Here is a 23,673-nt window from a genome sequence, read left to right on the forward strand (position 1 = left end):
CTTTGGTACCCCCCACCCCAACAACCCTGAGGGAAATTAACAAGAAAGCCAGAAATGGCCCCTCATTCTGCAGTTCAGATCGCAGAGTGAACGGCTACATTTAAACTGTTCCTATGCAGAGAGCAGGCATCCTGGGGAGGCTTCTCCCTCAGCCACTCCCCCGGCTCCTGGCTCCAAGCTAGAGGGGAGCCCCTGCAGCCCCTGCTGAGTGCGGGGGTCGGGGGAACAGGGAGCCTAGACCCCTTGGCAGCCTGGCTGGAGGAGGAGAGGGAGAGAAACTACAAACAAATGGGACAGTGAGGTTTCCCTTTCCAAGCTTTTATTAGCTTTTAGTCTGAACTTTTTGTTCCGCAGCCAGAAGGGGTGAAAGTCAGCCGGCCCTGAATGCTCCGCTTATTTGCCAGTAGACTACTGCATGTTTTTTTACCGGTACTGTGGACCGGACCGGCCCGGCTTACTTTCACCTCTGGGCAGGATCCCTGGAGAGGGGTGGAGCTTGTGGGGGCTCCACCCACATGGCACAGGGCCTGATTGACAGCTGCTGCTGGGCAGGACTAAGAAGGTCCCAGAGGTAGCTGGTGTCAGCCGAGCTTCTTGCCTCCCTCCCCATCTGCTCCCTGGGGGACACTCGCCTCCCCCACTAGTTCAGTGTCTCCCTCTGTGTGCCCCCTGTTCTCCCTTCCCAGGCCTGGGGCTTTGTGTATCTCCCCTTCACTTCTCCATTGGACCTTCCCAGCCAGTGACCTGCAGGGAATCCCCACCCACTCCTGATGCCCAGCCCCCTGGTCTAACCACTAGACCCCACTCCCCTCCCAGAGCCTGGGTGGGAACCCAGGAGTCCTGGCTCCCAGCCCCGCTCCCTCGCTATAACCGCCTAGACTCTGCTGCCATCTCTGGTCCTCAGTTTTCTTCCCTCCCTGTAACATGCGGCTAATGACCCTGGCCCATGCTGTGGGGCAGGGGAGGGGTGGCTGTGCCCGGCTCTGAGCCCCCAGGATGGATGTGGGGGGTTGGAGCTGGGTGGGGGCTTCTCCTCTGGGCCGGACAGGGGTGCAGCTCAGCGGGTGTCTCTGTTCCACAGACACCTCCATCAACGAATGGAAACAGCCGCAGACCCTGGTAAGTGTCCCCTGTTCCCCCACGGGGCCTGACCCACAGAGGCCCCGGAAGCCCCCTCACATTGAACCCCACCCACTTTACCTGGCACACTCAGGGATTTGGGGTGGGGCTGCTGGGAGGGGGTTAGGCTTGTGGGATGGCCAGCTGGGATTACAGAGTCCAGCGGAGGGCAACGCAAATGATCAGGGGACTGGAACCCATGACTTAGGAGGAGAGGCTGAGGGAACTGGGGTTCTTTAGTCTGCAGAAGAGAAGAGCGAGGGGGGATTTGATAGCAGCCTTCAACTCCCTGAAGGGGGGTCCAAAGAGGATGGAGCTGGGCTGTTCTCAGGGGGGGCAGATGACAGAACAAGGAGCGATGGTCTCAAGTTGCAGTGGGGGAGGTCCAGGTTGGATATTAGCAAAAACTATGTCACTAGGAGGGCGGTGAGGCACTGGAAGGGGTTCCCTAGGGAGGTGGTGGAATCTCCTTCCTTGGAGGTTTTTAAGGCGGCTACCGGCTGGGATGATTTAGTTGGTCCTGCTTTGAGCAGGGGGTTGGACTAGAACCTCCTGAGGTCTCTTCCAACCCTGATCTTCTATGGTTGCAGGGGTGGGTGTGTTGGGGTGTTGGTGGATTCACACACACTCACACACACCCCAGTGACTCTCTCCCCTCCCAGCCCCAGGAGCTCGACCCCAGTGCCGACGGACTCACTCACACCGAGCTGGACGGCCAGGTGCTGCAGGCCAAGCCAGGGAGCCCGGCCCTTGCCCAGGAGCCTGCCCAGCCCAGCGTGCACGCCGCGATCAATGTGAGCTGGGGGGCCCCGCAGTGAGAGCCCCCCATAGCCATGGGGTGCCAGCCCGCAGGGGGCGACAGGGGGCGACAGACAGACAGAACAACATTTGGGGACCTGGGAGAGGGCTCAGCACCGGGATTGGGAGGGGACACATTGAGGCAGCTTTTATGTGATTTTGCATCCTGTTAGTCTCCAGATTTGTAATAAACACTCAACCACAAACCAGCCCCCCCAGGTAGCCCCAGCCCCCCTCTCCCTGCGCCAGGAGTGTATGTCACACCTAGGGGAAATGGGATTGCTCGGGGGGGGGGAGTGCTGGGCCCTTCCTGCTCTAACCACTAGACCCCAGTCCCCTCCCAGAGCCGGGGTATATTACAGGGTCGCTGCCAGGGAACCAAGTTGATGCTGAGTTTCACTGGCAGTGGCAGTAACAGAAAGAGAAAGTGAGCGCCGGCTCTGGACACACTTCCCCTTTTCAGGGATTTTTTGGCTGCTGCTTTAGCAACTTAGGATCTAAATGTATCCCTCCCTCCCCACCTCACAGGGGCCCCAAACCACCCCCCAGACCCCCAGCTCTCTGTCCCGTCTGCAGCACCACTACCTGGGAAGGAGTTTGGGCAGGTCCCTCCACCCTCATGTTCCAGGGCGGGCACTGGCCCCAGCCTGGTCAGGAAGGAACCTCTGCCCTGCTCCACGGGAGAGGGTCACTCCGTGGGGGGCACTGTGTGTGTGTGTGTGTGTGTGGGATCCCTCCTCTGTTCTTATCTGCGGCTCCAGGGAGGCTAGACGGGCCTGTTGGAAAAGGTCAGGGCAGCATGGGCACCACTTGACACCTCCTGAGATTCCCCCGTTCCCAGCTGGTCCCCGGACTGGGCAGCTCCCATGTGCGGCTGGGAGGTGCTGTGGGGTGCTGGGGGGACCAGGCAGCTGCAGGAGGGGATGGGGTTTGCTGGGTGTTGCAGGGAGCTGGCTTTGCTCTGACGCGGTAGATTTGGGCTGGAGATTGCAGAGAAACCATCTGATGGGAAGAAAGGGGCCAAGCACATCACAGGCTTCCTGGGGCTGCAGCCCCCGGCGCAGTTCCTCATTCCGCTCGTACTCGGGTCTCAGGCTCAGTGGAACTCAGCACTGGGGTGTTGGTGGCAGAGCTGAGGGGCCCCCCAGTGCACCGTCATGGCATCTGCTCTCACCGTCCTCTTCCTCGGTGAGTATCAGACACAGCCAGGGCATGTGCCTATGGGGGTGTGTCTGAGACCAGGGCGTGTGCCCATGGGAGGGTGAATCTGAGACCAGGGTAGGTTCCCGTCACGGAGTGTGGGGGAGTCCGGGGCCTGCACCCCTCTTGCTCGGATTCACTGTGACTCTCAGCCAGCCAGTAAAGCGGAAGGTTTATTGGTCAACAGGAACACAGTCCAAAACAGAGTTTGTGGGTACAACCAGGACCCCTCAGTCCAGTCCTTCTGGGGGAGCAGGGAGCTCAGGCCCCAGCCCTGGGGTTCCCTGCGTTCCCCCACCCAGCCCCAAACTGAAACCAACCCCCCCGCAGCAGGCTCCCTCCTGCAACCTCTGTCCACATTCCCGGGCAGAGGTGTCACCTCCCAGTCCCCCTCCTGGCTCAGGTGACAGGCTCTCAGGTCTCCCATCCCCAGTGAAACTCCCCTGCCACATTCCCAGGGCAACACTCCCCCCTCCCTGCTGCGTCACAGTTCCCCATGGGGGAAGGGGGATCTGAGACCCTGGCGTGTGCCCATGTGGGGATCTGAGTCCAGGGCGTAGGATCCAGTCACTCTAGGATCTGGTCCCTAATAGCCGGTCTCCTTTACAGGCTGCTGGCTGGCCGGCCGGAGCGGGGTGTCGGGAGGTGAGTATCTGTGGGGAATGGGGCAGCTGGGGAAATTTCCACATTAATGATGAGGGACGTGCATCGGGGTTGAGGGGCGCAGATCCCCCAAAGGGATGATCCTGTCTGACCTGCGCTGCCTCCCACACCCACTGGTGGGGACTGAGACCTCGCCCCACTCATTACAGGGATGGGCACCACACAGGGAGAATTTGCCTGCACTCAAAGCTCTGCCCCCCAGGAAATACAGAGTGACGGCACCAGCCACCCCACAGCGCCCCCGAACTGTGCCCGGGGAGCTGGCCGTAGCCCCGGGGAACGGGTCAGTCAGAGCAGGGCTGTAAGAAGGGGACACACAGCGGGACTGGAGCAAGGCACTGGTGTGTCTCACCCAGCCTGGCTCAGCCCCACACCCAGCCAAACCCCGGGGGGTCTCAGCGAGCCCTGGTGCCCAGCAGATGGGACGTCCAGCCAGTGAAGGTTGGGTTGGGGGGGAGATCTCAGCCACCCAAAGATGGGGAGGGGGGGAGGAGATCTTGGGCTGGTACCTTGGTGGCCTGGACCCCAGGGGAGACCCTGACCCTGTCTCTGCCCCGTCGCTGACGCTCCATGCTGGGGACGGGGCGCAGTGGCCGTGCCGGGGTCTGTCTCACGCCCCGTCTCCCTCCCACTCCAGATCTCAGCTCCCCCAAACCCTCCATCTCCCTGAGCCCCAGCGGCGGCGGTGGGGGGGGGAGGGGTGCAGGGGGGAGCGGAGGGGTCATATTTCCCATCCCCAAGGTAAGCCAGGCAGAGGGAGGCAGCTACACCTGCTATTATCCCCCCCGACTCGGATCCCGACATCTGGGTGGAGCCCAGCGACCCCGTGGAGCTGGTGGTAGCAGGTGAGGGGCCCGGCCCGGCGTCCCCGCTCCCAGCCCCACCCCCAGCCGGATCCTCGGGGGGACTCCGCACTGACGGGACGCGCTCGGAGCCAGGCTCTGCTCTGGGTTCAGAGGTGGGGACATCCGGCTGGGGAGCAGCTGCTGGAGGTTCAAGGCTGAGGGAGGGGGGATCCCTGCTCCCAGGGGGAGCTGCAGAGCAGGGGGGCTTTTGCCAGGGGATGCTTTCCCGGGCTGCCCCTGCTCTGGGGACGCACAGAGGAATTGGGGCTCAGGGGCTGCCCAGCCGGCACCGGCCCCAGCCACAAACAGTCTCCCCCCCCGCACCCAGAATGACCCTGACGATCGATGCTGAGTTGCGGGGTGGGGGTGGGGTGACCACTGAGGCGCTGTTTCCGCCCCTCCCCCAGCCCTGACGGACGCTGGTTCTATTCCCGCAGGAACAGAGTTGCCGACTTGGCCCATCATCGCCGGGGCGAGCGCGGCAGCCGCCGTCCTCCTCCTCCTCCTCCTCCTCCTCGTGGCCTTCGTCTGCTTCAGAAAAACCCGAGCCAGTAAGTGCCCCGCCCAGCGAGGGAAGGGTTAAACCTGCTGCTAAGCAGGGCGGGATGGGGTCACGGCTTGGATGGGGGACTGTGCCGGGAAAGCCCAGGAGCAGGGGGGGCAGCAGAGGGCGCTGTTGCGTGTGTAACCCCTGTACACCGCAGCTGTCCCACCCCAGAGGTGGCCGCATCTCAGCGCCGGGCGTGGGGTCCCTGTATAACGAGCCGCCGGCACCGTGCCTCTCCGGTACCTGGGGTGACAGAGGAGCCAACCGGCCTGGATCAGGTTCGTTATCACGAGTCACTAAAGAGGGAGGATTGGGAACAGGAAAGCCCCCCCCCACCCGCGAGTTAATCTGCCCCTCCCCCCGGCACATGCTACAGTGTTACGCTGTCCCCTGCTGGTCCGGCCCCCACAGCAGGGATCCAGGCTCAGCCCCAGCAGCAGAGGGGACCCCCCAGACCCCCCATCCCTGCTCCCCTGTGGGGGGTGAGTGGCCAGGCACTGGGACCGGGGGATCCCGATCGGCTCATGGGGGTTTCTTGTTTGTGTCCCTCGGCAGGAAAAGGAGCCGCACCGAGACCCAGCAGGTAGGAACCCCGGCCCCTCCCCCTCCGGATCCACCTGCCTGGGTCACAGGACTCCTGGGTTCTCTCCTCGGCTCAGGGAGGGGAGTGGGGTCTAGTGGTCAGAGCCGGAAGGTGTGTGTGTGGGGGGTGACCAGAAGTTCTGGGTTCTGTATCTGCCTCTGGGAGGGGAGTGGGGTCTAGTGGTTAGGGCGGGGTGGGGTCTGGTGGTTGGGGCAAGGGGGGCTCAGGGAACTGGGTTCAGTGTGAGGCAGCCTGGGGGGGGCTCTCTGGATGTGTTGAGGAATCTCCCCGCGGGTGGGGGGATATGACGTTTACAAGGGGATTTTCTCTTTTAGCACCTGCCCTATGGGGGCATTAAAGGCATCGGCTCAGCAAGACCCTGTCTGTGAGTAACACACCCAAGGGGGTACCAGGGTGAGGGGCAGGACCCCGGGGATGGGAGGGTTTTGTGGGGGCTCCACCCATATGGGGCAGGGTCTGATTTACAGCTGCTGCTGGGCGGGACTAAGGAGGGGGTCCCAGAGGTAGCCGGTGTCAGCTGAGAGTGTTGGACTCCCAGGAGCTCCCTGGGGCCACCCTCCCTTCCCGCTCTAGTTCCCCGTCCACTCCTGGCTCCCAGCCCCCTGCTCTGACCACTAGTCTAGACCCCACTCTCCTCCTGAGCCAGGGCGAGAACCCAGGCCTTCTGACTCCCAGCCCCCCGCCCCCGCTGTAACTCCCTCGACATCTTTGTGACTCAGTTTTCCTCTCTGTAACTCGGGGCTGATGACCATGGCCCAGGCTGTGGGTTGGGGGGAGAGGGTGGCTATGCCGGTCTCTGAACCCCCTGGCTGGGTTGGGGGGGGTCGGAGCTGGGGGGGGGTCCTGCTCTGGGCCGTCCGGTGGTGCAGCTCAGCGGGTGTCTCTGTTCCGCAGACGCCTCCATCAACGAGGGGAAAGAGCCGCAGACCCTGGTAAGTGTCTCCTGTTCCCCCACGGGGCCTGACCCCCAACCTTGCCCCACATGGGCCCCAGCAGTCCCCTCACAGCCCCCCCCACACACATACACCTTTCCTGGCACACTCAGTGGTTTGGGGTGGGTGTTGGGCTGCTGGGAGGGGGGTGGGCTTACGGGATCGCCAGGGGGTGTGTGTGTGTGTGTGTCTGTGTGTGTGTACCCTGTGCTCTGTGTGTCCCAGGAGCCCGACCCCGGCGCTGACGGAGTCACCTACGCCGAGCTGGACGGCCAGGCACTGCAGGCCAAGCGGGGGGCTCTGGCCCCAGCCCCCGAGCCCGCCCAGCCCAGCATGTACGCTGCGATCAACGTGAGCCAGGGGGCCCTGCAGTGAGAGCCCCCCGCAGCCATGGGGTGCCGGCCCCCAGGGGACAACAGACTCACCCCCCTGCAGCACCTGCCCCGAGAACTCTGCTTCTAGGGAAGATTTAGGGGGGACCCTGACCTCCCCCTACTGCAGCCCCTTCCCATTGAGCTGCTGTCCCCCTGCCCCACCCAGACCCACGTGTGGGGGGCAAATGTGGGGGGCTCAGCACTGGGAACGGGAGGGGACACATTGAGACAGATTTTATGTTATTTTGCATCCTGTTAATTTCCAGATTTGTAATAAACACAGAACCACAAACCAGCCCAACCTGGGCACCCCACAGCCCCCCTATGCCGGGAATGTGTGTAACACCTGGGGGAGATGGGGGGGGCACGGGGGCTGGTTATACAGGGACCCCTCGCCCCGCGCTGGGTTGCAGCCCCTCTGGGGAAGGGCGTCAATTGGCCAGGACGCCGGGGTTCGCGGCCTGACTCTGGACAAAGCTGCAGAGGGGTCTGATGCCTGTGACCAATTGGCGCCGGGTGTTTACATCCCCTCCATGGGGTCGTCCCTTCCCTACTGTGCTGGGGGATCCATCACCGTGAGCCGGGGTGGGGTGAAAGGGGAAGCGATCCCTGGGGGGTGCCTGTACGAGAGATTGGGGGGCATCACCCTGTGACCCCGATGTTCCCCTCCTCGGGACCCTGGGCCGGATAACGTGGGCACATGGAGAGCCCCACAGCTAATCCCCCCCCCTTGGGACTTCCCCGCAAGGGCCCCTGGGGTGACGTGGGAATCACCACTTGCGGGGAGCAGTGCGGCTGCTAGGACACAGAGCAGGGCAGTTCTGCATCCCCCCTGCAGGGGGTCGGGGGGGGGCTGTTTTCCACAGAACGAGGCTTTGCTGCCATTCAGCCGTGTGCGGAGGATAAAGTCCCCTCAGCTCCCCCATACTGGCCCCTGCATGAGATGCTCCCCCCCAAACCGAGATTCTGGCCCCTGCATGAGATGCCCCCCACTCCTGAGATCCTGGCCCCTTCAGCCTCTGGACCCACAGATAGGCCTGGAGCGATGCGACTGACCCATGACCGCCTGCCCCTGGGCACTCTGACATCGTCTGTCTCCCTGTTGCCTCAGTTTCCCTTAACTCCTGCTTACAGAGCCCCCCTGATCCTGCTAGTCTCTGCCCGGGGGCCAGATCAGAGCTGACACCCCCAAGAGGGGAAAGGCCCCGTGCCCCCTTCCCCCACCCCCTTGAGCCAGCCAGTCCCTGCCATGCGGTCTTCGCCCGGAGGCTCTTGTGAAACCCAGACTGTGGGTGGTGGGAGGCCCCAGGAAAAATTTTTCCTGTTGAGACACCGAGCCGGGCACTTCCTCCCCAGAGCCAGTCGCACCGTGCGTCGCTCCCCAGGTGCCGCTTGCTCCTCTGGGGCCCAGCGCCATGGGCCCCTCTCCTGCCCTGCTCCTCGCTCTGGGTGAGTGGGTCCCTGCGCCCCCCTCGGGGCTCTTCTCCCCTCCCCAAGGGGGTGGGACGGGGCTGGCTCAGCCTCCCTGAGTCCTTGGTAGGTCCCCATGGCGAGCGGGGAGCCAGGGAGAGTCCCCTAACCCACACACAGCCTGCCCCACCAAAACCAGCCCTGGTCCTCCCCCCCCACAGCCTCCTATATACACCCTGCCCCCCACAACCAGCCCCTGTCCTCCCCCCATACAGCCCCAACACAAACCCTGCCCCCCACAACCAGCCCCTGTCCTCCCCCCACTGCCTCCAACACACACCCTGCCCCCCACAACCAGCCCCTGTCCTTCCCCCATAATCCCCAACACACACCCTGCCCCCCACAACCAGCCCCGGTCCTCCCCGCACAGCCTCCAACACACACCCTGCCCCCCACAACCAGCCCCGGTCCTCCCCCCACAACCCTCAACACACACTCTGCCCCCCACAACCAGCCCCGGTCCTCCCCCCACACAGCCCCAACAAACACCCTGCCCCCCACAACTAGCCCCTGTCCTTCCCCCACAACCCCCCAACACACACCCTGCCCCCCACAACCAGCCCCTGTCCTCCCCCAACAGCCTCCAACACACAGCCTGCCCCCCACAACCAGCCCCGGTCCTCCCCCCACACAGCCCCAACAAACACCCTGCCCCCCACAACCAGCCCCGGTCCTCCCCCCACAGAGCCCCAACAAACACCCTGCCCCCCACAACCAGCCCCGGTCCTCCCCCCACAACCCTCAACACACACTCTGCCCCCCACAACCAGCCCCAGTCCTCCCCCCACACAGCCCCAACAAACACCCTGCCCCCCACATCCAGCCCCTGTCCTTCCCCCACAACCAGCCCCTTTCCTCCCCTCACAGCCTCCAACACACACCCTGCCCCCCAGAACCAGCCCCGGTCCTCCCCCCACAACCCTCAACACACACTCTGCCCCCCACAACCAGCCCCGGTCCTCCCCCCACAACCCTCAACACACACCCTGCCCCCCACAACCAGCCCCTGTCCTTCCCCCATAATCCCCAACAAACACCCTGCCCCCCACAACCAGCCCCGGTCCTTCCCCCACAACCCCCCAACACACACCCTGCCCCCCACAACCAGCCCCGGTCCTCCCCCCACAGCCTCCAACACACACCCTGCCCCCAACAACAAGCCCCTGTCCTCCCCCCACAACCCTCAACACACACTCTGCCCCCCACAACCAGCCCCGGTCCTCCCCCCACACAGCCCCAACAAACACCCTGCCCCCCACAACCAGCCCCTGTCCTCCCCCCACAGCCTCCAACACACAGCCTGCCCCCCACAACCAGCCCCGGTCCTCCCCCCACACAGCCCCAACAAACACCCTGCCCCCCACAACCAGCCCCGGTCCTCCCCCCACAGAGCCCCAACAAACACCCTGCCCCCACAACCAGCCCCGGTCCTCCCCCCACAACCCTCAACACACACTCTGCCCCCCACAACCAGCCCCGGTCCTCTCCCCACACAGCCCCAACAAACACCCTGCCCCCCACAACCAGCCCCGGTCCTCCCCCACCACAGCCCCAACAAACACCCTGCCCCCCACAACCAGCCCTGGTCCTCCCCCTACACAGCCCCAACAAACATCCTGCCCCCCACAACCAGCCCCGGTCATAGAATATCAGGGTTGGAAGGGACCTCAGGAGGTCATCTAATCCAACCCCCTGCTCAAAGCAGGACCAATCCCCGACTAAATCATCCCAGCCAGGGCTTTGTCAAGCCTGACCTTAAAAACTTCTAGGGAAGGAGATTCTACCACTTCCCTAGGTAACGCATTCCAGTGTTTCACCACCCTCTTAGTGAAAAAGTTTTTCCTAATATCCAACCTAAACCTCCCCCACTGCAACTTGAGACCATTACTCCTCGTTCTGTCATCTGCTACCACTGAGAACAGTCTAGATCCATCCTCTTCGGAACCACCTCTCAGGTAGTTAAAAGCAGCTATCGGATCCCCCCTCATTCTTCTCTTCCGCAGACTGAACATCCCCAGTTCCCTCAGCCTCTCCTCATAAGTCATGTGCTCTAGACCCCTAATCATTTTTGTTGCCCTCCGCTGGACTCTTTCCAATTTTTCCACATCCTTCTTGTAGTGTGGGGCCCAAAACTGGACACAGTACTCCAGATGAGGCCTCACCAATGTCGAATAGAGGGGAACGATCACGTCCCTCGATCTGCTCGCTATGCCCCTACTTATACATCCCAAAATGCCATTGGCCTTCTTGGCAACAAGGGCACACTGTTGACTCATATCCAACTTCTTGTCCACTGCCACCCCTAGGTCCTTTTCTGCAGAACTGCTGCCGAGCCATTCAGTCCCTAGTCTGTAGCGGTGCATGGGATTCTTCCGTCCTAAGTGCAGGACTCTGCACTTGTCCTTGTTGAACCTCATCAGGTTTCTTTTGGCCCAATCCTCCAATTTGTCTAGGGCCCTCTGTATCCTATCCCTACCCTCCAGCGTATCTACCTCTCCTCCCAGTTTAGCGTCATCTGCAAACTTGCTGAGGGTGCAATCCACGCCATCCTCCAGATCATTTATGAAGATATTGAACAAAACCGGCCCCAGGACCGACCCTTGGGGCACTCCACTTCATACCGGCTGCCAACTAGACATGGAGCCATTGATCACTACCCGTTGAGCCCGACAATCTAGCCAGCTTTCTATGCACCTTATAGTCCATTCATCCAGCCCATACTTCTTTAACTTGCTGGCAAGAATACTGTGGGAGACCGTGTCAAAAGCTTTGCTAAAGTCAAGGAACAACACGTCCACTGCTTTCCCCTCATCCACAGAGCCAGTTATCTTGTCATAGAAGGCAATTAGATTAGTCAGGCATGACTTGCCCTTGGTGAATCCATGCTGACCGTTCCCGATCACTTTCCTGTCCTCCAGATTTCACCCACGGCAACATCACCCGCCTGGTGCTGGGCGCCATCGTGTGATACGCCGCTGGGCTGCTAGCTCGGGGTCAGGCCCAGGGAGAGCTCCCTGCTGGGCAGGGGAAGCGGTGTCTGCACAGGGGACTCTGCAGATGCTCAGGGCGCTGTCAGCTCATCCTGTGGTTCCCTCCCCACACAGCTGCACAGAGCAGCTGGACTGGGTGTGCAGAGAGTTGCTGAGCAGAAGCCACTGCTTAGGGCATGAACACTCCTCTCTCTTCCCTCTTCTGAGCAGCAACTGGTCGCTCTCTAATCCCGCCATGTCTGTTTCCATTAATATCCCCACCAGGGCTGGAGAGCCGGGTCTAATTCTGCCCTGGCTGCCCTGGGGTTTGGGCCGGTGGGAGACAGCCAGGATCTAGCCCAGAAGCAATACGGGGTGGGATGCTCTGTGAGATCAATTATATCCCCTGGGGCAGATTTCACAGCTCTTGTGGTTTTCCCTGTTTTCCAGCCTCCTGGCGCTTCCCCTCTTTGGGTGAAATAGTCTGGGGTCACTGGCCTTCAAAGCAGGTTCCAGGTTGGTCATTGTCACTCAGGCTTTTGGACAGACTGGGGGATGCAGGGAAGAAGGACAATCTTGTGGCAAGGGCAGTGGACTGGCACTCAAGCACCCTGGGTTCAGTCCCTGACTCAGCTGCAGACTCTTGTGTGCCCTGGGCTCAGTCACTTATTCTCTCTCTGTGCCTTGGTTTCCCCATCTGTGAAATAAGGATGAGTTGCCCTACCTCTCAGGTGTGTGTGAGGATAAACCCCATTAATGACTGTGAGGGGCTCAGATACTCCAGTGACAGGCATGTACCAGGAGAGGGAGAGCATTGATGGGAAGAGCTGTTTTATCTCAGGGCTTCTCTGTAGACAGGGAAATGGACCAGTGTAATTAAACCGCTCTAGCTTTGCTGGTGTAACTCCCACTCTTATTGTGGAATCAGAGCCTTTGTCAGGTTTACTCATCGGTTCTAGGGCCAGAAGGAACCACTGTGGTCACACAGTCTGACCTTCTGTATAACACAGGCCAGAGAACTGCCCCAAAATAACTCCTGTTTGAACTGGAGCATCTCTTTTAGAAAAACATCCACCCTTGATTTAAAAATTGTTGGTAAAGGAGAATCCACCACAGCCCTTGGTAAGTTTTTCCCATGGTTAATTGTCCTCACCATTAAAAATGTACGGCTTATCATTAATATTGCTTTCAAAACAAGCTAAGATAAACCAGAAAAAGGCTCTTTTATACCAGAACCCAGGTGTGCACAGGGCCTTACATTGGTATAACTGGAGCAGTATAAATTCACTCCTTAGCTGATACCAGATAACTTCCCATGAAGTACTCTAGCGCAGTGGTTCTCAAACTTTGGTACTGGTGACCCCTTTCACAAGCCTCACAGTGTTTTCCCAGGAATTGAAATTAGGGGGAGTGTTCAAATGTACGGGGGGGGGGGTTCAGGGCCGATGAGGGGTGAGACCGTGAGGGTGAAGGTGGGCTGTATGGCACCACAGTAAAAACTGAAAAATGTTTCATGACCATTTTATTAGATTTTAAAATCATCACACAAATTAACGTTGGCTTCTCAAGCCTTCTATGAAGCACTACGTCTACATCCTTCTTTATTGCTTGTTATAATTTTGCACAACTCTGTTAATGAACTTCATGAATGTAATGCCTTCATCTTTGGCGGCCTCTCGTGTGTCTGGTACTTCCATTCCTTCAGTTGATATGCTCATTAGTTCCTTCACATGATGGGCAGACGGCAACGTCTTTCAGAACACAAAATTCTATTCAGTGATGAAGAAGAACGCTCCACTGTAGCTTTTGTGACGGGGAGTAGCAAGAGATGGATTCCTACTTCTTTCAGCCCAGGAAACACAGCACAAAGATCGGGTCGAGCCACTAGTGAGGATAAAAAAGAAGTTGAAGTCAAATCTTCATTCATCCGTCGTACGATATTCCACTCTGTGTTCAAATTCTCTATTCTGTCCTGAGCACACGGCAGCCCCGTTGCTGGTCGTGCCTCACTCCCTCAACGGTCGGTCTTTTATAGGACAGGGATCTGTAAAAGCTACGGAGAGGTTGAGTAGAATCTAGAAGTCGCTGTTGTACATTTTGAAGAATCAAGTCTGTGTACTTTTTCAGTTGTCTTGACAAACACTTCTTGTCCTCTTCACTTAAGGATTCAATATAAAGGCCTTCATTAGTCAGCTTCTGGACTGAAGTCTTTGCTTCTTCCAGTACTTTTTCAATGGATAGCTCTCGGATTGATCCAAGTGTAGCTTCTATTGCTGGACAAAGATCTACTACTGCTGAAGCGGATGCCTGGATGGCGTTGTTCGATGACCCAAGTGGTTTCAACAGTCGAGTTACAAGAGAGAGAATGGCAATAGTCTTCTCTGAACGTCGTAGCAAAAGTAATCCACCAGCCTCACTACTTAGAGCCATCCCATCTTGGTAGATACTTTCGAAAGCCAGTAATACCGGCTGGAGTAATTTTAGGACAACAGCCAAGGATCGCTCATGAGAAAGCCAGAGGGTTTTCCCAGGTTGGACTAATTTGAGCTTCAGTCGCAGTGTATCTTCTATATTTTCCAAGATATTCAGGCTTTTCGGATTCTTGCTGAAAAAAGAATATAATGAAGATCTTAAATTTATAGCTTCTTAAATGTCTTTTGAAGAGTCTGCAGCTCGTACTAGCGCTATTTGAAGTAGATGGCCTCTGCAGTGTGTACAGCAGAGACTAGGGTTAGACTTTTCTCTGAACAAAGCTTGTTCTCCACCATGTCTTCCAGAGAAGTTTGCAGCTCCATCAAATGCACAAGCAGCCATCTGTCTGGGGTCCCATTGACAAGCATTTAACTCTTCTTAGACATGGGTTATCACAGAGGCAGCCAATCTGTCTTCTATAACTTGAACGGTCCTCCCCCCACAGCCCCCAACACACACCCTGCCACCCACAACCAGCTCCGGTCCTCCCCCACACAGCCCCAACACACAGCCTGCCCCCCACAACCAGCCCCTGTCCTCCTTCACACCCTGCCCCCACCACCAGCCCCTGTCCTCCCCCCACACAGCCCCAACACACACCCTGCCCCCCACAACCAGCCTCTGTCCTCCCCCCACAGCCCCCAACACACACCCTGCCCCCCACAACCAGCCCCGGTCCTCTCCCCACACAGCCCCAACACACACCCTGCCCCCCACAACCAGCCTCTGTCCTCCCCACACAGCCCCAACACACAGCCTGCCCCCCACAACCAGCCCCTGTCCTCCTTCACACCCTGCCCCCACCACCAGCCCCTGTCCTCCCCCCACACAGCCCCAACACACACCCTGCCCCCCACAACCAGCCTCTGTCCTCCCCCCACAGCCCCCAACACACACCCTGCCCCCCACAACCAGCCCCGGTCCTCTCCCCACACAGCCCCAACACACACCCTGCCCCCCACAACCAGCCTCTGTCCTCCCCCCACAGCCCCCAACACACACCCTGCCCCCCACAACCAGCCTCTGTCCTCCCCCCACAGCCTCCAACACACACCCTGCCCCCCACAACCAGACACTGTCCTCCTTCACACCCTGCCCCCACCACCAGCCCCTGTCCTCCCCACACAGCCCCTTGCTTATCCACCCCACAGCTCCCCCCACGCCCACCATCTCCCCCCTCATTCCCACACACAGCCCCCTGCCTAGCCCCACTACCACCCCCCAACCCGTGCCTAGGAACTCTTCCTAAGCAGGTTAGGCCAGGAGTGGGCTGGGGGGTGGGTGTGTGGTGGGGCTGTGTGTGGGGCTGGGTTTGGCCTGGACCCCAAAATCAAGGTCCCTGGAAGCAGCTTGTGTTAGCTGCCCCCATGGGACAGTGCCTGGGTAGGGCAGACATGGGGGGGCCTGCTGGACTGTCCCTTCCCCCAGCGCTTGGGGAAGTTGGCAGCATGAGACCGGCGGTGGCTCCCCATTGCACAAGCAGTGTCCTGCCCCCGCTTCCCCCCCAACAGCCTAGTCTATGCCCCCAGGTTGGAATCTGCCTCCCAGCGCCGCCTCCCCCCCGCCAGCTGGGCAACTCTTCCCACGGTGGCCCCCGTCTCCTCTCCGGCCCACACCCAAAGCCCTGTGGATTGTGGGCTAGGCACAGCAACCCTCAGTCAACAGCCGGACCCCTGATTCCTCAGCTAGTGGGGTGCAAATTCCCCAGCGAGGGCCCTAGCTCGTGCACGGACCCCGGCATCCGGGGCCAGATTCCCAGATTCTGCATCCCCCTCAGGCTGCAGGTGCATAGTGGAGCAAGGGTTAAAACTCTTGCTTTCCCCAGGGAAATAGCTGCCAGCCGCAGCATTTGGTGCTTCATCATTAGGGTTCAGGGTTAACACCCATGGTAGCAACCCACATCTGATGCAGGCTGGCTGCAAACTCTGGCCAGCAATGGCTGCGAACTCCCACGGGCTGGCACATGACTCTGGCCCCAATGATGTAGCATGGGGGTGGGTAGGATGTGATCTCACAGTCGTTCCCCCCCCCACGTCTCCTGTCCCCCGCATCAAACACCCACTTCTCATTACAGGCGTCATCTGGACCCGCCTCCCATTGGCTGCTGCTCGTGAGTCGCCTGCAGAGACCAGCTTTGTCCAAGGAGGGGTCTGGGAGATACGATGAGGGGTGGGACACCCTGTCTCAGAAGAAAGGGGCAACAGGATGGAGGGGTAGATTCGAGGTTAGGGGATGGTGGTCAGGCAGTGGGCCCCAGGGCAGGGACTGGCTGGCTCAGGGGGGTGGGGAATGGGACCTGTCCCCTCCAGGGGGCGCTCTGCCTCCCAGCCTGTGTCCATCCCTCTGCAGAATCCCCCTACTCCAAGCCCTCCATCTCCCTCAGCCCCAGCGGGGAGATCGCGCCGGGGATGGACGTCTCCATCTCCTGCCGCGGGCCCCGGCAGGGCATGCGGTTCAAGATGTACAGGGCGGGGGTCGGGCGGGGTAAAGGCTCTGCAGCGTGGGAGCCGGGGAGGGGCGCAGAGTAAACGCTCTGCGGTGTCAGAGCCGGGGAGGGGGGCGCGGGGGAACAGACTCTCTCAGCGAATTGAGATCAGCCCGACGGGTGTGAAGGGCTTCAGAATAAGCTGGCTTGGAAAGTAACCCCAATAAACGTCACGTTGTCTGCGCCTCGGGCGTCCCGTCTGCGAGACAAGACCCAGGGAAGTGGGCGGCCTGAGGGGAAGCCTCTCGCCGGGGCCCTCGCTGCCCACACACAAAGCGCGCAGCTGCGGGGGCCCCAGGAAATGTGGGGAAAATCCTGCTCCACGGGAGAGGTTCACTCCATGGGGGGCACTGTGTGTGTGTGTGGGGGGGGGATCCCTCCTCTGCTCTGATCTGCGGCTCCAGGGAGGCTAGACGGGCCTGTTGGAAAAGCTCAGGGCAGCCTGGGCACCACCTGACACCTCCTGAAATTCCCCCGTTCCCAGCTGGTCCCCGGACTGGGCAGCTCCCATGTGGGGCTGGAAGGTGATGTGGGGTGCGGGGGGGATCAGGCAGCTGCAGGAGGGGATGTGGTTTGCTGGGTGTTGCAGGAAGCTGGCTTTGCTCTGACCGCGGTAGATTTGGGCTGGAGATTGCAGAGGAACCATCTGATGGGAAGAAAGGGGCCGAGCGCATCACGGGCTTCCTGGGGCTGCAGCCCCCGGCGCAGTTCCTCATTCCGCTCACACTCGGGTCTCAGGCTCAGTGGAGCTCAGCACTGGGGTGTTGGTGGCAGAGCTGAGGGGCCCCCCACTGCCCCGTCATGGCGTCTGCTCTCACCATCCTCTTCCTCGGTGAGTATCAGACACACCCAGGGTGTGTGCCTATGGGGGGGTATCTGAGACCAGGGTATGTTCCTGTCACGGAGTGTGGGGGAGTCCGGGGCCTGCACCCCTCTTCCTGGGATTCACTGAGACTCTCAGCCAGCCAGTAAAACAGAAGGTTTATTGGACAACAGGAACACAGTCCAAAACAGAGCTTGTGGGTACAACCAGGACCCCTCAGTCTAGTCCTTCTGGGGGAGCAGGGAGCTCAGACCACAGCCCTGGGGTTCCTTGCGTTCCCCCACCCAGCCCCAAACTGAAACTAAACCCCCCCCCAGCAGGCTCCCTCCTGCAGCCTCTGTTCACATTCCCGGGCAGAGGTGTTACCTCCCAGTCCCCCTCCTGGCTCAGGTGACAGGCTCTCAGGTCTCCCATCCCCAGTGAAACTCCCCTGCCACATTCCCAGGGCAACACTCCCCCCTCCCTGCTGCGTCACAGTTCCCCATGGGGGAAAGGGGATCTGAGACCCTGGCGTGTGCCCATGTGGGGATCTGAGTCCAGGGTGTAGGATCCAGTCACTCTAGGATCTGGTCCCTAATGGCCCGTCTCCTTTCCAGGCTGCTGGCTGGCCGGCCGGAGTGGGGTGTTGGGAGGTGAGTATCTGTGGGGAATGGGGCAGCTGGGGGAATTTCCACATTAATGCTGAGGGACGTGGATCGGGGTTGAGGGGCGCAGATCCCCCAAAGGGATGATCCTGTCTGACCTGCGCTCCCTCCCACACCCACTGGTGGGGACTGAGACCTCGCCCCACTCATTACAGGGATGGGCACCACACAGGGAGAATTTGCCTGCACTCAAAGCTCTGCCCCCCAGGAAATACAGAGTGAAGGCACCAGCCACCCCACAGCGCCCCCGAACTGTGCCCGGGGAGCTGGCCATAGCCCCGGGGAATGGGTCAGTCAGAGCAGGGCTGTAAGAAGGGGACACACAGAGGGACTGGAGCAAGGCACCGTTGTGTCTCACCCTCGGCTTCCCGCACACGCACGTGTCACTGCTCTGCTCGTGGGTCAGGCTCAGCCCGACCCGGCGTTTGGAACGTCCCCTGAACGGCTTTGGAAATATCCCGTCCCCAAAGGGGCCCCCGGCACCGGGCAGAGCAGAGCTAAATCCCCAGCTGCTGAGAGCAGTTTGGGCCGGAGCAGAGCCGGACTTTGGGCCCCAGGGGTGGGCCGGAAAATGTTAGAACAACTGGGGGATTTTGCAAACACATGTTTTTTTGGGGAGGGGGAGGCTAAAACGCTGGAGCGACAGATAGGCAGAGGATTGAATCAGACAGATGCGGTTTGTGTCACCCCCACTTACTGCCTGTTTGTTTGTGAATCCAGAGGGGTCCCTCCCCAAACCCTCCATCTCCGTCAGCCCCGGTGGGGTGATCCCCGTGGGGGGAAACGTCACCATCCGGTGTCGGCATCCACGACTGGACATGAGGATCTTCCTCTACAAGGATGGAGACAGGAACTATCTGAATTACATGGACCCTGCTGGCTCTGAGGCTGAATTTCCCATCCCCAGCGCCAGACGGGAACACGGGGGCAGCTACACCTGTCGTTATAGCCACAGAACAGGACCAGCTGCCTACTCGGAGCCCAGCGACCCTGTGCAGATCATTGTAGCAGGTGAGGGGCCCAGCCCGGCACCTCGGCTCCCAGCCCCACACCCAGCCAACCCCCGGGGGGGTCTCAGCGAGCCCTGGTGCCCAGCAGATGGGACGTCCAGCCAGTGAAGATTGGGTTGCGGGGGAGATCTCAGCACCCAAAGATGGGGAGGGAGGGAGGGAGGAGATCTTGGGCTGGTGCCTTGGTGGCCTGGACCCCAGGGGAGACCCTGACCCTGTCTCTGCCCCGTCGCTGATGCTCCATGCTGGGGACGGGGTGCAGTGGTCACCCCAGAGCTGAGGGCTGTTGTCGGGTGTCTGCCCTGCAGCGGGGGGCCGGCGGGCGGCAGCCGGGCTAGCTCTGATGGAGCTGAAAATAGCAATGGAGCCGTGGCCGGGCAGGACTAGCCGCTCGCGTGTGCACCCGGCGCCCTGGGCGGGCTTGACTCTCACAGCCTGTCTCCTGTGCGCAGATCCCAGCTTACCCAGACCCTCCATCTCTCTGAGCCCCACTGGGGTCACCGCCCCAGGGGCAGACGTCACCATCCGGTGTCAGGGGCAGCGCCGGGACGTGAGGTTCTTCCTGCACAAGGCTGGAGACCGGGACCCGCCGCGAGACATGGACCCTGCTGGGGACGGGGCCGAGTTCCACATCCCCACCGTGGGCCGGCAGCACGGAGGGAGCTACAGCTGCAGCTACCGGCCCCCATCAGAGCCCTTCGTCTCCTCGCAGCCCAGCCACCCCGTGGAGCTGGTGGTAGCAGGTGAGGGGCCCGGCCCGGCGTCCCCGCTGCCAGCCCCACACCCAGCTGGATACTCAGGGGGGCTCTGCACCGATAGGATGCTCAGAGCCAGGCTCTGCCCTAAGCCTGGGCCCCAGCAGAGGAAATACCCGGCCGGGGAGCGGGGACAGAGTCACTGGAGGGTTCCCCAGCTTCGGGGAGCAGCAGCAGCTGGAGATTCGGAGAGGATTCCTGCGCCCTGGGCTGGGCGGGGATGGGGGGAATCCGCCTTTGAACCAGCCTTGTGTGGTGCCCAGGGGCTGGGGCTGGTTGTAGAGGATGGGGGCAGTAACTGTGGGTGGGTGGGGCCCAGACATCAGGGGAGGGGCAGCCCCCTGCCCCTCACTCACCACCAGTCCTCCAGCTCCCCCCCACCCCCCTGATGCCTCCTGCCCTGCAGGTCGCTGCTTGGAATTTGCTGGGGGATCCCAGGGAAGGGGCAGGATCTGGGGGGGCTGGGCTGTGAAATTGGGCCCAGCTGGGTTCCAGAGTCCTGGGGCAATAACCCCCCTTCTTGGGCCACATGACATCCCCCTGGCAATAGGAGTGAGCATTGTCCAGAATTCCCTCTGTTCTTGTTTCTCCTCCTCCCCCTGGGGTCTCAGGGGACCCCCTGACCCTCCCCCCAATAGATGTTCTGCCTCTGGCTGCGCCCTGGTCCCCAGGGCCCTGGGCACCGCCCGAGTGTGGGGGGCAGCGGGTGACATCCCAGCCTCCCCCCGCGCACTGCCTGGCTGTGTGTGTCAGCAGCCAAGATACCCCGGGGATGGGCTCACTGCACAGCAGACAGGCTGGGGCAGAGGTACCTGTGGGGGTGGACAGAGGGGTCCTGTTGGGAGAGGGAGCGGGGGTGGTTCCCTGTTGTTGGGGGCTGAGACCCTGAGGCTCTGATTGTCCCCATCCCCTGGCCCGGGGCTGGAGTGCCCGGTGTTTCAGGGGGCAGTTGGTCCAGCTGGGAGTCCCCTTCACTGGGGAAGCTGAGGCTTAGCCTCCTGGGGCAGCAGGACACAGCCTCCCCTGTGGGGGTCCAGCCCCAGGGAGGCCCCAGAGCCACGGTGTCTGGGAAACCCCCAGAGGGGGGCTGAGCCGGATCTGCCGGACAGGGGGTTGGGGGCTCCACTCCTGGGACAGAGCCAGCTGCTGAACTCCCCGTCCAAGCCACCAAGTGACTCTTCCCTTCCCCCTGCAGCAGCCCCCCCGTATTTCACTTACACCAACATTGCCCGCCTGGGGCTGGGTGCCGTGGTCCTGCTCGTCCTGTGGTTGATCCTGGCAGAGGCCTATTACAGCCGCCCGAGGGGGGCACCCTAGGTGAGGTGACCCCCCCTTCTGTGCTCCTTGCTCCCCCCAGGGGCTGGGCCCAGGCCAACACGGGCCCCTCTAACCTGCCATCTCTCTGCGCCCCCAGGAGCCTGGATCCGGCCGTGCAGGGAAGAGAATCTCCCCGGGGGACAAGTGGCTTCCCTGTGGGGTGCTGAGATGCCAGCACAAACCCCTCGGCTCCCAAACACTCCTGCCTCAGAGATTCCCTCCCCTGAAACAGCTCCCAACCTGACAGTGGTGTGACGGGTTCAGTCACAGAGATCCCCTTGGCACTGTCCCCTGATGTGCTGAAAGTACCTCTGAGCCCTTTTTCTCTGCCAGTTGGGCCTCCAGAACCCTGCCTTGTTAAGCCAGTCACTCAAGCCTGCTGCAAACACAGACCCAGGGTCTGAACCATGCCCCCAAAGCTGCAGACTTAACTGAAAACGGCTTAAGAAGTGCTCCTGTCTCCAGCACCCAGACACCCACCCCCAATGGGATCCAAACCCCAAAGAAATTTGTTTTACTCTTTATAAAGCTTATACAGGGTAAACTCCTAAATGCTCCCCCAGGTATTAATCACTTATTCTGGGTTAATTAATAAACAAAAGTGATTTTATTATGTATAAAAAGTAGGATTTAAGTGGTTCCAAGTAATAACAGACAGAACAAAGTAAGTTGCCAAGTAAAATAAAACAAAACTAGCATGTCTAAGCTGTGACGAAGTAGGACTGTTCTTAATGTTTCCTCTGAATAGTGTGGGGGTGCCTCAGTTTCCCCTATGCAGTTCTTAAGTATCTAGGTGGTGGGATAAGGGTGTATGATCCTTGCAGAACCCTAGAGGGCAGGTGTGTGCAGGGGTCTGGACACAGACAATGGCCGACATCCTGTTTCCTGGCAACTGATGGCCTGGCCCTTCCCCCCGCAAGGTGAGAGCTAAAGGGTTGGAGAACAAAGGAATCCGGTGACTTCCTGGCCTGGGAAAGGGACAAAGCCCAGAGGAGGGGGGGCTGGAGGGAGTTTCAGTTTGGGGCTGGGTGGAGGAACGCAGGGAACCCCAGGGCTGGGGTCTAAGCTCCCTGCTCCCCCAGAAGGACTTGACTGAGGGGTCCTGGTTCTACCCACAAGCTCTGTTTTGGACTGTGTTCCTGTTGTCCAATAAACCTTCCATTTTACTGGCTGGCTGAGAGTCTCCGTGAATCCCAGGAAGAGGGGTGCAGGGCCTGGACTCCCCCACACTCCGTGACACCAAGCCCTGTAGCAAACCTCGTTGCCTACTCTGCCCCCATATCTACCCTAGCGACACCAACCACATCAGCCACACATCAGGGGCTCGTTCACCTGCCCGTCTACCAATGTGATACAGGCCATCATCTGCCAGCAATGCCCCTCGGCCATGTACATTGGCCAAACTGGACAGTCTCTACGCACAAGGCTAAATGGACACAAATTGGACATCAGGAATGGTAACATACAAAAGCCGGTAGGAGAACACTTCAACCTCCCTGGACACGCAATCACAGATTTCAAAGTAGCCATCCTTCAATAAAAAACCTTCAAACACAGACTTCAAAGAGAAACTGCAGAGCTGCAATTCATTTGCAAATTTAACACCATCAATTTGGGCTTGAATAGGGGCTGGGAGTGGCTGGCTCACTACAAAAGCAATTGTAATTGTCACTCCCTGCATCTGAAGAAGTGGGGTTTCTTACCCACAAAAGCTTATGCCCAAATAAATCTGTTAGTCTTTAAGGTGCCACCGGACTCCTCGTTTTTACAGCAGATTCCCACTCTGTCACAGGGAAGCCCGGCCGGGGAGCAGGGACAGAGTCACTGGGGGTGTTTGTGTGTTCCCCAGCCTGGGGGCAGCAGCAGCTGCTGGTGATTCAGAGCAGAGGGAGGGGGGATCCCTGCCCCCAGGGGGAGCTGCAGAGCAGGGGGCTTTTCCCAGGGGGAGGCTCCCCCGGGCTGCCCACACTGAGGGGACACTCAGAGGAGTCGGGGCCCAGGGGCTGCCAAGTTGGCACCATCCCCAGCCACAAAAATCCATCCCCCACCCCCTGGAAATGACCCTGACGATCAATGCAGTGAATGTCCCCCACCGACGGATTTGGGAGGGGAGTGAAGCTTCCTGCTTCAGACAGGAACCCGCCTCGAACGGGGCAGCCGGAGGCTTCCTCTGGGGGCAGCTGGGCCCATCAGTGGCCATGGCGGTGCCCTGGAGCTCCCCGCGAAGCAGCCAGTATGGGAGGCGGGATACCAGGCTAGATGGGCCCGTTGGTCTGAGGCGGTGCGGCCAGGCCTGGCTGGTGCCATGGCACTGTTGGGGGAGGGGGGCTGGAAATGACGGCCAGGCTGGATCAGACAGCGCCCCCTAACGCTGCGCTAGTGGGGCCAGCCCTGACTGATGGGGAGAGTGCCCCCTACCGAGCCCCCCACCCTGCAGCCCAGCAGCCCCCAGCTCTACAAATCCCCCAAATCTTGCTTCCTCTGACCTCACTTGATGCCGTGGAGCCCCCTGACTCCCTCCCCATAGAATTCCCTGTACACACAGCTGTCCTGCCCCAGAGGTGGCCGCATCTCAGTACCAGGCGAGGGGTCCCTGTATAACGAGCCGCCGGCACCGTGCTTCTCAGGTAACTAGGATGCCAGGGG

The 23,673-nt window shown here is 60.4% G+C and overlaps 1 protein-coding gene across 1 annotated transcript; it reads left to right on the top strand.

The window, feature by feature from the left end:
- Positions 1-17,189: 17,189 nt before the first annotated feature.
- LOC141976430 (osteoclast-associated immunoglobulin-like receptor) lies at positions 17,190-21,027 on the top strand. The gene is made up of 5 exons (XM_074937423.1): positions 17,190-17,310; positions 17,898-17,933; positions 18,666-18,956; positions 19,408-19,698; positions 20,918-21,027. The coding sequence occupies exons 1-5, from the start codon at positions 17,280-17,282 to the stop codon at positions 21,025-21,027; spliced, it is 759 nt and encodes a 252-aa protein (XP_074793524.1). The 5' UTR covers positions 17,190-17,279.
- Positions 21,028-23,673: the final 2,646 nt, after the last annotated feature.

Source organism: Natator depressus, chromosome 23, assembly GCF_965152275.1.
Source record: "Natator depressus isolate rNatDep1 chromosome 23, rNatDep2.hap1, whole genome shotgun sequence".
Lineage (NCBI taxonomy): Eukaryota > Metazoa > Chordata > Testudines > Cheloniidae > Natator > Natator depressus.